This window comes from Leopardus geoffroyi, chromosome B4 (assembly GCF_018350155.1).
Source record: "Leopardus geoffroyi isolate Oge1 chromosome B4, O.geoffroyi_Oge1_pat1.0, whole genome shotgun sequence".
Classification (NCBI taxonomy): domain Eukaryota; kingdom Metazoa; phylum Chordata; class Mammalia; order Carnivora; family Felidae; genus Leopardus; species Leopardus geoffroyi.
In genome coordinates this window covers 16,623,586-16,637,722 of record NC_059341.1, presented here as the reverse complement: position 1 = coordinate 16,637,722, position 14,137 = coordinate 16,623,586, and the positions used below count along the sequence as shown (strand labels likewise).

Below are 14,137 nucleotides of genomic sequence, written 5' to 3'. Positions count from 1 at the left end.
ACATACCTGAACAAATTTAGTCATCAAAAAGCGTCACTCTTTTTGGCACAATTTGTTTAGTAGGCATGACTTGGTAGTTACATTCATGAAAAGCATCCTTACCTGACAGGTGGAGAGTATTTGTACTATTCAAAAAACTGAAAATATATTCCATAAAATAGTCTGGAGACGGCAAGGTTCTTTGCCCCAGACAAACACCTTGGAGGGACAAAGTGATGATCATCGCTGCCAACCGAGGGAGTGTGTTTTCATCAGCGCCATCCCCGCTCAGTATTCCAGACTTTTTCTGCAGCATTTTGGTGTCCATACACTGAAATCAGATGCATAGTAAAAAGAAAAAGCTTGCACCTCGAAAGCCATTTTGATGAAAATATCTTTAGGATTTCCCCAAAAGACAAGAGTTTTTCACCTTAAAGAGGTCTGAGCTGTTTGTAGGAACATGACTATCAACATTCTCTAGTCTCAGACAGAATTCTGTTTGGAAAATGCTTGTTTCTTTTATCTGCCCAGACACTGTATTTTCTAACTCCCACCCTAGTGGTCCTCGGTTACCTAACCTTTCTCACTATTCCCTCAGAGATGTGTCTTCTCCAAAGAGATCTCTCGCTCTTCTTGTTCACAGGCTTCCAGGTGGTGACTTGTTTTTCTCCAGCTTCAAGTCCAGCCCACAGTGTAAGGACTTTCAAATCTCTACTCCCGACCTTGACTTCACACCGGCCCTGCGGCCTCGTGTCATCACAGAGCACTTCCTTTTTAAGCCTGCCTTTAGTCTCAGGCTCAATGCGTGCTAAGTGATGGCCAAAGCTGGCACAGTCTCTGTGTTCTTTGAACTCCCATAGGACATGGGATCTTTTCCATGTGTACACTGAGTGGTCTTCAATTAAATTATGAGCATCTGAAAGGCTAGACTCTAGCCTTACATGCCGCTAGTACGCCCATTCATAAAAATCTCTCCCTTGGCTTTACATCCATAATATCATCATCATGGCTGAAACGGACCGAGTCCCTATTTTTGCCTCGTCGCCACACCAACATTTACTGAGTACCTACTGTGTGCCAGACGCCATGCTAGGTCCATGACACTATGTTCCCTTTTCATTGTCCCAGAGCTCTGTGCACAGGATCCCCTTTTCCCAGACCACCTGGCCAGTGACAGGTAGAGTCCCAATGCGCACTCAGATCTGACTCCATAGCCTATGCTCTTAAATACCCTTCCTTTTGTGTAGAGAAATAAACGGAAATCCAAGCTGCTGATGGGCCTTTCCTATCATCAAAGTGAGTTCCGTAGCATCGTGCTTGGGACAGACAGATTAGGTTTTAAAATTATCTCTGCTGTTTGTAACTGAGCAAACTTGGGCCAAATGATTAACTTTGCTCACTCTCGTATTCTTATCAGTAAAAAGGGACAATGCTGCCTACCACAAAGGTTATTAAGATTAGCTCATGTGTGTCAAATACTTCATATGGTAGCTGGTACACGGAACACGGTCAGCGAATCTTAGCTACTATTCCTGTTGGTCCCAGTGTCCATTGGTGCACCTGAAAGACAGGAGGCTGGAGAAGGTAGCAAGAGCCATCATGAAAGCTTTTCCCTAAAGGCTCCAGAGGAGCCACTAATGCATAAACAAAAGAACAATACAATATGGTATGTTCTAGAAATATCACTCTGGTGGCAAAGTAGTGCAGACATTGCCAGGGATGGAAACTAAGGGCTGAATGTCTAGTTCGGGAGTTATTTATTAGTCCAAGTTACTTCTCGACCTAAGATGGTAGCCCCAGAGATGGAAAGAAATGGACGTATTTGAGGCACATTACAAAGGACTTGTAGGAAAATGTGAAGGAGTCCAAAGAGTTAAAAATGGCTCAGGTGTCTGGGTTTGTCAACTGTATAATGGTGATACCAACCCATTATTCCTCCATGTAAGAGTCAGGGCTAGCAGGGAAGTCTGTAGAGATCCCTGCTTATCTCCCATGGAAACAGCAAACAGTGGGGGGAAAAAACAGGGAGAGGTGGGAGCAAGAGACTGAGCCAAGAAGATAAAAATAGTAGTTGGATAAAAGAGAATGAAGGAATAGAGGGATGTTTATACTCTGGGCCATCAGGGAAGGTGGCCACGTTAGCCACCCTAAGGGTAAAGCTGTTTCTTGGTGAGCTGGTTAAGGCCCCCCTGGAGTGGCTGTTAGTGGCTTCACCTGCAGAGGCTGAGTCCTGTGCAGACCAAGACCTGGAGCTGCTGGTAATGGCGGGCCTGGTCCGCCAGCACCGTCTGTGGCCTCACGCTCTCTAGTCGGAGACAGCGGTATCCTCCGGTGAGATGCCCACAGGCCTCCTGTACAAGTCTGGATCGAGTGACTAAGGATTCCTAAGGGAATTCCAGCCCAAGCGAACAAAGGGCCCTTCCCAGGAACTGGAGACAGTGCTCTCCTCCAGAAGATAACCGTCCGAGGCCCAGCAGCGGTTACGAGCTCTTAATTCTTCTTGACTGAAGAGGCGGAAAAAGTACGTCTACACATAATCTTGAATTATTTTATTCTGTTCTCGGAATGTTGGCTCTCACATACACTTGGAGGCCCAGGTATTTGCGGCCTGTGTTGGCTAACCAGAAGTCTGCGTCGAATATATACACACCATCTGCTTCGAAGTGGCTAACCTGAACCGATCTTGTATCATATGGATGTTGCACTCAAGAAACTGTATGTGGGCGTACTTCCTTATTGAAGCAGAAACCGAATTCCAGAAAGGAACCCGCTTTCTCAGTTGGAAGTGGACACAAAAATATGGCCCTATTTGGAGAGTCATGAGATGAGAGTTACCAAAATGATGCCCACAAAGACCTCAGGAAACAGTCTTTCCATCTGTGTGCCAATCGCAAGAGAAATTAAACGTTTTTACAGCAAGTTGGAGGATATGTCGGCTGGTCGTTGAGCCACACCATGAATGCACAGACACCTTTGGGCTCCTGGAAGCCAGAATTGAGGCCAAAAACCAAATACGTCCATATACATCACTACGGACTGAATGACTGCGTTCCCCCAAATTTCAAATGTTGAAATCCTGCCACTTACTGTGATAGTGTTAGGAGGCGGGGCCTTTGGGAGGTGATTGGGTCATGAGGGTGAAGTCCTCAGGAATGGGATTAGTGCCCTGAGGAGAGAGACCTCAGAGAGCTCCTCTGCCCCTTCTGCCATCTGAGGACGCAGTGAGGGGATGGTCTCTGAGGAATCAGGATGGGGGCTTTCACCAGATATCAAATCTGCCCAGTACTTTGAACTCAGACTTCCAGCCTCTGGAACCATGAGAAATAAATTTCTGTTGTGTAGAAGCCACTCAGTCTGTGGTATTTTTGTTACAGCGGCTCAAAGACACACGTCAATGAAAAATTCAAGAGAGAAAAATAAAACAGGTTTCATGGCACTCTTCAAAATGCACTGGTGACTGTTCAATCAATTCTTTAAGAAAACGTGGCTTTAAAATTTTTCCTACGTCCAGAGCGCTTTATCTGCTCAAACTCCCCACCGCAAGGCAGAAAGCATAAAGGTAATTGAAAGGCCAGCTCTTGCTGGAACAGTAACGAAGGCCAGAAGGGACCAGGTGCCTGGTTCCTCACAGTGGGAGCCACGAGGAAAGCAAAGCACTTCGAGAGACCCCTGCACATGTGCGGCACAAATCAAAAGCTACAGAAGAGCTATTGTCTGTGCTGACTGTCATGAATAATGCTTTTTGCAAGCTGCTTCTTGGGTGAAGCAACGAATGATAAATTCACCTCTCTCACACCGGGTCTGTCTTCTTTTTCCCTGGCCGGAAGGTGAGGCAAAGAGCATCGCGTCCTCCCCACCGTGGGTCAGTTCTTGGAGATCGATCGGAAGCCATGAATCACTCACTTTCACGTTCAGGAAAAGAGAGTTGTCCTGTCACCTGGCTTTCCTGCCCACCCAACCACCCACCTGCCTTCTGGCTAGAACTCCTTTTACAATCATTAGTCATCACCCTTCCCCCTTTTATACTCAGAATTTCAAATGATGTCACTTAACATCCCATCACTAAAACCCACAAATACCTCTCTTAGACGTCCTCGACTGTCATGGGGATAAACAAGTGACAGAAAACAGGGCTCCAAGTCTGTCTCTTAGCAGCACAGCCAGGCGCCCTTCTTACCTGACTTGTGCCCTTCTTACCTGACTTCGAGAGGTGTCAAAGTATTGCCTGGTGAACGCCAAGATATCTTCCGTCTCGTTCTGTGAAAGGAAATAGGAGTCTTCATCCTGCCTGAGGCTGAGGAGGCTGTGCAGGTAAAATTTATACTCTTTATTACTCATGTTGAGCTTAGAAGAACAGATCTCTTCCTGATGAATAATGTAAAAGAGGAGGAGAATAGACACTCTCTGGACCACTTCTTCTCTGAGCTGATCCTCAAAATCTCCTCCAGCTATTAGCAACAGGGCATCTGGTTCAAAGCACTGTGCCAAAAACAAAACATAAAACAACAAAAGTAGAAACAAAGTTTAGCAAAGGGTCCTAGAACACTAACGACCGCCAGATCTCCAGTGCTCATTATTGTACGAATGGGGGGGCGGGTGGGAATACGGGTAGGTCTAACAGCCAGCTTCAAATAAGGTAGTCGTGGCTGGACTTCTACACATTGATGTTGCCCTCCCGGGGAGCCCTTATTCCCTGAGAGTAATCTCTCTCTCTCCAGATGTCCATCTGCTGCCTTGAGTAAAACCCATTGGCTCTTTGGCGTTTAAGGTAATGACCCCATTTAGAATGAAATCTAAGCTCCATACATTTTTCTCTTTGGTCTGGCTCTTGCCTGCCTACCTCTCTTGTCTTCCCTTAGCCTTTCTCCACATCGCTCACTAACCTTCCGCCCCTGTGATTTTCCATCAGTTCCACCAAGCTCTTTCCACCATCTTTCGGGTCTCCTTCCCCTCAATTCTCAGATCTCAGCTTAAAGAGATACCCTGTTGAGGATCCACACCCTACCCAAAGTAGAAAGCCCCAACCCCCCCGTCCCACGTTCTCCAGCACAGCACTGTTCGATGGAAACACAACCCTCGCCACGAGGCGAGTCACGCATCACTTTAAATTTTCTAGTGGCCGCGTTTGAAAAAGCGAAATTAATTTTAATAATACATTTAGTAATGTGTCTTACTGAAACCTAGATATGCAAGATATGATCACTTCAACTTGTAATCCCAATTTTAAGAAGTTATTTGTGAGCCATTTGACATTCTTTTCGTCATGCCAAGTCTTCAAACTCTGGTGCGTACTTTACACTTACCAGCACGTGTCGATTCAGATGAGCCACGTTATCAAGTGGCCCATGGTCACACGTGGCCGGTGGCAGCTCTAACATATATCACGTTTATTTTCTCCATAGCACTAGTGTTCTAAACTTGCTCTCTCCCCGTGTTTATTTTCTCTCTTCCTTCAAGAACGAGTGGTCCATTAAGGCCAGGTTCTGTCCGTGCACGGTTCTATCCTCAGCATCCGGCACAATGCCTGGCACTTACAAGGCGTGAAATGGAATGAACGAACGCCACCTGCCTCGCCTTTATCCTACCTAAGAGGACGGCTAAAAAATATTTCCACAACACTTTACTTGCTTCACACCCACAGCAAGACGTCTGGCTCATCTAATCTGGGAAGTCTGCATGGCAGAAGGTGCTTCAGGTAACGTAACGGGACAATGAGAAAAAGATACACACAGGGCTATGGAAGGGAAGCCCTCCCCACAAGACAGGAGCTGCCTTCCTTCAGAGACAGTGGGGAGCTCCTGACAACTCTCCTAGGATCCCAGAGGCACAGCCACAGAATGAAGGCATGGAGGGATGCCTGTCCTGAGCCCCAGAAGGACTCTTCCCAATGTGGGACAACGTACGATGGTATCTTTTCATCTGTTCTCTGAGGTGGAAATTTCAGGCGTCCTAATTCCATGTATGCTGTGTGTCCCACCAGATAACATCTGGGACATACCGTCTGAGTCAGGAAGAAACATGTCATCTGTCTCCAAAGCAAAGCATTAATCACATTCTTCACAAGCCATACAGGTTCTGTTCTCTCCCCAACTCAACTGCGATGGGGTAAGAGTTCAGCAAAAAGAGAGACATCGGCTTCCCATCAAGTCACTCAATGTGACTATTAAGCGCCACCACTGAAACCACCCCAGCACATTTCTGTTTCTTGAGTAGCAGATGAGAAAAGTCCATGGGTTGGTAGCTATTGGCGGGGCTGACACCAAGACTCAAGGAGGTTAGTCAACTGAAACATAGTGTCATCAAGCCTCTCTTTGTAACATACCGCCTCCTGAAACCGAACTATTGATAGCATTAGCTAGCCTTTACTGGAAGCCAGGTGCCCAGGATTGTGCTAAACACCTTATGTGTTTGGGCATTCCTCAATCTAATCACTTCTGGAAAAAGTCAGATAATGAGTTTTTTGATGGTAAGAACAGGATTCCAAAATTTTAAATAGAAAACAAAATGGCCCCAGCCTATGTGATAAGTCACCAACTATTTCTGCAATGATGTAAAGAATTAGAGTAACAATTCCTCAATTATTTGGTGCCTCGTGAATTAAACAGTGGGTACATTTGTGTGCACAGGATCCAGCATGAGGTATGTCCTCCTTCTACAAGGAAGGTATACCTATAGCATATGTGAAAACCAAGTCTACAAAAGGGTAATGTACCTAAAATCACAAAGCTAATAGTGGTTGCCCAATCTTAATTCCCACTATGCCAATGATTCACTTTATTTGCTTATCTCTTTGCTTTGGGCCATGAAGAATTTGAGCTGTAGACCCACCTATGCACTGAAAGTGCAACCCCTTCAACCAGTAATTTTCTCTCCCTCCTGTTTGATAGAAAAAGAGGTCAATGGGGAGGCCAAGTAATTGGTAAGGCTCTAATAGAAATCAATGAGAGAACATAGTACCACTTGAAGATTGAATGAGTTCCTGTTGACAGACTTTCAAATGCTGTTTAGGCTGTTTGATGAGGTTGATGAGGCAAAAGGGTATCAGTGACACGAGAAATGGGACCTCCGTGAAGCCACCAGACCAGATACATGTGGCCGGAGCTCGTTTGATAGCACACAGCAGACTATATGGCTACACCTCACCTGTCTGACGTGCCTCACACTCCTGTCCATTTGTGGTTCCTCTCCAATGTACCTTTCTAGGATTGGAATAGGAGGGATGTGGCCTGGGGCAGCAGAGGAGAGGGTAAGATCTGAAATCATACCAATGTTCACTCCAGAAGTGGTTTCTAAAAAGCATATAACATGGAAGGTCAATTGCTTTTGGCTGAAAATGTTTTAAATACCTGTGGAGCATCTCATTTTGTCTGACTAGAGATTTCAGTCCTCTTGAATGAACAGAGGTTGCCCAAACCTTGCTTTAAGTTTCTGAGACCTGCTGGAATAAAGCTCAATTGCGAATCAAATGACCATGAATTGAAAACCTTCTGCCCTTTTATGTTATTTGATTCTTCTTTTAAACGTGTATTTATTTTTGAGAGCACACAAGTGGGGGAAGAGCAGAGAGAGAAGGAGATAGAGGACCTGAAGCGGGCTCCGTGCTAACAGCAGCGAGCCTGATGTGGGGCTTGAACTCACAAACCATGAGTTCATGACCTGAGCCGAGGTCGGTTGCTCAACCGCCTAAGTCACTAAGGTGCCCCCGAGACATCTGATTCTTAAAGGAGTTACCTTTGTACAGAAGACAGTGGCTTGAGGAAAGAACACTAGGGAACACCAGAAAATCGAACAGACATTGACATGACAAAAAGCACCATGGGGGTTGATGGTGGACTGGACTTTCCGGTTCATCATCACAAGATTTGTTTCAGTTGTTAGAGCTGTTAGCAGTGGCTGGGTTGTTTTGGGGGGAGGACGTTTAGTCCAATTTTGCAAATACTTACACCTCATAGGCATCAAGACCCATCCAAAGCACTGACCCTGGTGAAGTGATTCTTTGTTAAAGAAGAATGGACTCATTCAGGAATAATCCATTGATTTTCCTTTTAATCTTGTCATGTGGGGGCCTAAGTTTTTTGGGGAGAAAAGCACAGATTCTGGATTCCAATAGCCAAATCAGATCACCTCCCCCAGCTGCTGCATTCAGCTTTGTTCATTGCTTATGCGAGGAGAGAGTCTCGGTAACAAAAAGCAACAGGAAATGTTTCTTCTATGTTAATAGGAGTTGTCAGACTTGATAAACTTTAAAATTTTTAGATCCAAAGATGCTTAAAGTTGATTTGGGGTTCTGAATAAGCCCACTGGCCTTTTTCAAGTTCTTAGGCTTTTTCAGTTCTTCTGGGGGGAGAGGGCTGTCTTAGAATTGATCATAAAAAGGAAATTATATTTCTTCCTTTTCCTGCCAAAGAGTTGGAGGGGTGTTTACTGATGGCAGGCACTGGCTTTTTGTGGACCCATGACCAGATTTTGTGGCATTTCTGACCGACAAAGAGATAAGTCTTACTGAGAAGGGTTAAGAAGCCTGTTAGATCAACAAGTTAAGATAAAGCTCGATGCTGTCCACTCTTCAACGCACGGCAGGTTAAGACAAACGCGGGAGGGAGGTTGAATCTCTTGGAGGTCTTGAATAAACACCCCAAGCCCTGAACAGTTGGTGGGGGAGGGGTGGGGGGGGGGAGGGGACAGAAGGGGGTGCTGAGGAGGATCTTATTTCCCAGAAGCGCTGCGTTGGACATGTCCATAACATACAGGAAATGTGAGGGCACAGAGAGAGCTGGTGCTCTCGTGCCCCAGCTAGCTCATGTATGGCCCTGCGGTCCTCACAGAGAGCTCCCCGAGGAGAGGACCGGACCGGCACTTTGATCTTACAGATGAGAAAGCTGAGGTTCGGCATGACCTAACAGCTGGAAAGTGCCAGAACAAGGATTTGGGCCCAGGGCTGGCTGACTCCAGATACCAGGTTCTTATCCCTTCACCGCTTCTGGAACTCATGTAGGGTTATGGTTCTCATCATTACTGAAGTGGAATTTGTTCTCTTAGAGTTACTTAATCCCTCATTAAATTCATTAAAACTGCAGTCTAACCCTTCTCATTGAAAAAAAGAAACCAGGCCACGATCAGGCAAGACTGTCCATTTTCAAAGGCTGAAGTTTGAATGGATTTAAGTGCACAGTGCTTTCAGATAGTTCAGATTGATTTACACACACACACACACACACACACACACACACACCCATTCAGTTTTTACCTAAGCCTGAAATAAAATTGGAAACTTTTCGTCTCCCCCCCACAAATTTAAGACACTCACTTCCCTCTTTTTTTTCCAGACATTTAGGGATATGAACTCATCCCCTTGCCCTCTTTTTACCACAGAATTTCTAATCTAAACCCTGCCTCTAACTGGACGAAGTTCCTAAAAAGACACAAAAGATCCAACAACAAGCTAAGCCCTGTGGCTTGTGCCAGAATGCAGATGCTTGTGAAATCAATAGGACACTGTTTCTCCCCGGCTTTTTATGAACGACGTGGAGAGATTTCATGGAATCCTTGCCTATGGGTGATTCAGGTGAATTGCAGCCCTCTGTGCAAGTGAAGCTGAAATTTGCATTTATTTTTTTTAAGGTTTATTATTTATTTTGAAAGGGGGGCCAGAGAGAAAGAGGAGAGACAGTATCCCAAGCAGGCTCAGCACTGCCAGCACAGAGCCCGAGGCGGGGCTCAAACGCGTGAACCGTGAGATCATGACCTGAATCGAAATCAAGAGTCAGACACTTAACTGACTGAGCCACCCAGGCCACCCCATGACTTTTTTTTTTTTTTTACCTCAGTCTTTTACACAAAGAAATAGCAGCAGCAAGAGAGGGAAGCTATTAAAGACTGTGTTTCACTTCATAGGAATAAAAATAGCTGAAACGGAAGCGAAATTGGCCAAAGTCTCGATAATGTCACAGAAAACAAAAAGTGCAAAACAGTGTCTCCCTCTGAAAAACAAAACAAAACAAAACATAGAACAATTTTGCATGTTTACATTCCCCCTAGCTTGACTAATATTCAAACAGCCTTAATAAGGCACTTTATGTCATTAGAGGAGAACATTTCCCCACAGCAAATTCTCAGAGGACATTAATAAGACATGACTCCTACTTATTTCCATGGGGAAGTCTTATGTTGCTATATATATAAATTAATGTCATCACAGATGAGTTGCCTATTATAACACATGTTTGCTCTGGGGACCCTTGGGAATTTCACTAATTATTGAATTATTCACTGTTTGCACAGAGCAGAGACAAATTCTATTAGCAGACCCTTCTGTCATGAAAGAAAGAAAAACCAAAAAAACAAAAAAATAAAAAAACAAAAAACACAAAAAACAAAAACACTTGGCCAGGAAATGTTTTCCCTAAAACTAAGCATGATTGAGAAAGTCTGCCAAAATTTTTTTGCTGGAAGCAGTTACTAGATTTATTTATTTATTTATTTATTTATTTATTTATTCATTCATTCATTCATTCATTCATTCATTCATTCATTCATGTCTTCATTTATTTATTTGTAGGTTCATTCTGGAAAAAAAAAATCTCACCAGTCAGGAAAGGGATGGTGAAGAGTGTTTTTGTCTATTTTTGGGTATAATTAAGACATGGGCTCTGACCTCTGGTGAGGCTCCTGTCAATTCCCCTACCCTGACAGAGACATTCTGATTCTACCTTAAATGCTGAATTTACAATAATGTGGATGTTACATTCATGTGACCTGTAGCGAATTTTTTTTTTTTTAAATCCATCCCAGGCAAGTTAATTCAACCTCATCTATGGAGGAAGAAGTCTCCACATAGTATTTGGTGAGAGCTGCCCAGACAATGCTGAGGTGCAGCCAGGGCGTAAGAGTCGCCTGGCAAACCGGGGGTAGGCTGTGGGCCCAGGCCACAGGAGCCACAGACCTCATTTTAGCCCAGATACCTCATTTTTAAGAGGGTGATCACCCAATTCATTAACTGCCCACCATGCAAAATACTAGAAAACACCAATCAACAATCAGGCTAAAGTACTTAAAAATCCGACATTAAAGGTGCTTGGGTGGCACAGTTGGTTGAGCATCTGACTCTTGACTATGGCTCAGGTCATAACCCTACGGTGGTGGGATCGAGTCCCCAGATAGACTCAGTGTGGAGCGTGGAGCCTGCTTGGGATTCTCTCCCCCGCCCCCATCTCCCTACGCCCCTCCCCTGCTCATACATATGCATGCTTTCCCTCTTAAAATAAATCAATAAACTTAAAAAATTCAACATTAGACAAATATAATAGTACTATCATTGTGCCACCAAAAACAAATCGTATCTAACCAGTGACGCACAAGTTCACGGCAACCACAAAAGAAAAGGGGGCGGGGGGGAGATTAGTGAATCAGAAAGAAGAAAGAACTGAAAGTTCATGCTTGCGGGCACCTGGGTGGCTCTGTCGGTCAAGTGTCCAACTCTTGATTTTGGCTCAGGTCATGATCCCAGGGTTGTGGGATCAAGCTCCACATTGGGCTCTATACTAAGCATGGAGCCTGCTTAAGATTCTTCCTTGCTCTCTTTCCCTCTCTCTCTCCCCCCATCTCGGGCACCCACCCCCCACCCCCAGTTTGTGCACACATGCACTCTTTCTCTCTCTCTTAAAAATAAAAAGTTCGCACTTATAACTAAATACCTCTGAACATGCACAAGGGTCGTAGAAAGGCTTCTACAAACATTACCATTTTACTACAACAAGATCCTCCCTGTTTTCAAGTACTATTTGTAGAACGCTAAATGACTTTCCGTATCCTAAACATGGGAGACATGATATCACAAGGCACGGCCCACTTGGGTACTGCATTTGAGTTTGCCTTACTGAAGCAAACGGCTAGAGAAGCCACTGCTCTTTCTTGAACGTTCCCTGGTACCTGATCCCATTCTGTTACACTAACCAGATGGCAATCTCCTTGCATCCCGTTTGTCCTCCGTGGGCAGCCAGTTTTCTCCATCAGTGTTTTGAGGAGGCTTCCAGAATGGTTCAGGGGTGGGGGATCGCCAGCAGAGAGAGCTCGTAGCACTTCCGTCAGGTGGCCTGGACTCCAAGTGCTGCCGCTGCCCTGGGTTGAGGGTCTTTCTGTCTCAGTAGAGGGAACAAGGCTGAGGAGAAGGAACAATGGCAGCCAACATACCGGAAGCTTTGTCCAGAAGCACATTTCCACTCTTCCTTTACCTCAGGTCAGTGTCTAAGGGAGTTGGGTGGCTTGCCGTTCACGGTGTAAACTTGTAATGGGAGGAATTTCTGTGGTAAAGGGGGAAAATAAAGGCCTTAATTACTGTGGCTGCAACGTGTTTGAAAGGATTCATTAATTGGGTGGCTAAGCTGATTTGCAATGGCAAGCTGTTTCTGAACAGTAGGGGGTCTGTAGGTCATTTATAACTGCAAACAGCAGGAAACTATCATGGCTGGAGACTTTTGAACTGTAGAACATCCAAGAAGTTTGTCACACTGCCTCCTTCTAAAATAAAAAAGAGTAAAAAAGTCAGGAAGGGTAAGTTTCTCTGTTTATCTTGCACGGGGTACAAGTCATAGGAACCAGACAGGAAATACCCTCACTTTATCCCATCCTAATGTAGAACTCTGTGAGGTGTGGTTCTCATCACTCGAGTAAACAAATAAAAATAAAGAGAAAATCAGTTTCTTTTTATTATTACTATTTTTTAAGTTTTTTAAATGTTTACTTTTGAGAGACAGAGAGAAACAGAGTGCGAACTAGGAAGGGGCAGAGAGAGAGAGGGAGACAGAATCTGAAGCAGGCTCCAGGCTCTGAGCTGTCAGCACAGAGCCCGACCGGGGTTTGAACCCACGAACCATAAGACCTGAGCCGAAGGCGGATGCTTCACCGACTGAGCCACCCAGATGTGCCTGAGAAAATAAATTTCAACAAATTACGTACATCATGCTGAGTGAGAAGGTTTTAGATAAGAAGGGTACTATGGAAGAAAATTGTCACGTCCAGAAAACACTGGTCATTTTCCAGTTTTTAATTTATTAAAAGTACGAGCTAGCAGAAAAACAAGAGTGTTTCAAGATCGCAAGAGCCACAATAAATCCACAGACTCAGTGGTCACTAAAGGTATAAAGGACAATGTTAGAGCCAATGAGCTTTCTGGAAAAAAAAAAAATTAATCTCTTCAATCTGTTGCTTAAGGAACACAAATTGTTAACAGCATCTCATGTCAGATCTTGGCCCAGAAATGACCTAATAATGACTGTGGGGTAGTAACAAAGATACTGGGATTACTTCCACGATTTAAAAAAAAAAGAGAGAGAGAGTTTAAGATTCTTATGTTAGCATTAAAAAATGACAGAAGATGCTACAAACATTTCTAAACGCAGTGCTTACCGTTAGAAGAAAGATAAATGGCTATTTCTCTGGAGCTCTGTGGCCTTCTAAATCTCGGAGAGTATTTTGTGATTACAAAGTCCTCTGGTTTTAAAATTCCTTGACTGTGCATTGGAAGCAGGAGAGGATTATTTCAACCCAGAGACGTTTTCGGTTGCTGTGGAGAAAACTGCTCCGGGGATACCAATGAAGGCGGGTAAAAGTGAGAACTTTCTGTCTGGCAGATTTTCAGGAAAATCAAAGAAAAGTGGCTAATGAACCTAACGTTTTAGATCAATATTTACCAGTTATCTTAGAAGTCTAAGAAAAACCTAGAATTTCTTACAGTCACGTGCCTTTGAAGAGACAGATCTAGGTCAAAGGATTCCACCTTGCAGGACGGAAAGGCTTTAGTGTTAGATCGAGATTTCTTTTTTCTTTTCAGTTGCTTTTCTGTTTTATCAACCCTCAAACCAAAGATTTATTGAAAAAGTAAGCTCTTTAAAGCCTTAATTTTATCAGGTGCAGAGGTTTAAAAGGTTGAAGGCATTCGAAAATCTGTAAAAAGCTGTCTTTAAACAGGAGGAAAAGTCTTTATTGGAGGCATAAAGTTCTTACCCGGGAAGTAAGTGGATGGGAGTGGGGAACTTTAATTAGCGTGTATATTCTGACCCCAGAGTCTGTGATACAAACGCCCCGTGAAACAGGCTCTCAGCAAATTCTTAGGAAGGAGTGACTGAGAGAACAAAGTGGCAAATTGTATAGGAGGTAAGAA

General features: G+C 44.3%; 1 protein-coding gene across 5 annotated transcripts in view; it reads right to left on the bottom strand.

The window, feature by feature from the left end:
- SLC39A12 (solute carrier family 39 member 12) overlaps positions 1–13,934 on the bottom strand; it is an 87,705-nt gene extending 73,771 nt beyond the window's left edge. The window contains exons 1-4 of one of the 5 annotated variants that reach the window (XR_006708853.1): positions 13,384–13,934; positions 11,932–12,278; positions 4,177–4,458; positions 103–310 (exon numbers count right to left, since the gene is read on the bottom strand). Coding sequence is in view for 4 of the 5 variants with exons in the window: in XM_045463853.1 (XP_045319809.1) it covers positions 103–310; positions 4,177–4,458; positions 11,932–12,192 (751 nt within the window). In the remaining variant the exon portion in view is untranslated. The remainder of the gene's footprint in view (positions 1–102; positions 311–4,176; positions 4,459–11,931; positions 12,279–13,383) is intronic. The other 4 variants (XM_045463853.1, XM_045463852.1, XM_045463855.1 and 1 more) reach the window with 4 other exon arrangements.
- Positions 13,935–14,137: the final 203 nt, after the last annotated feature.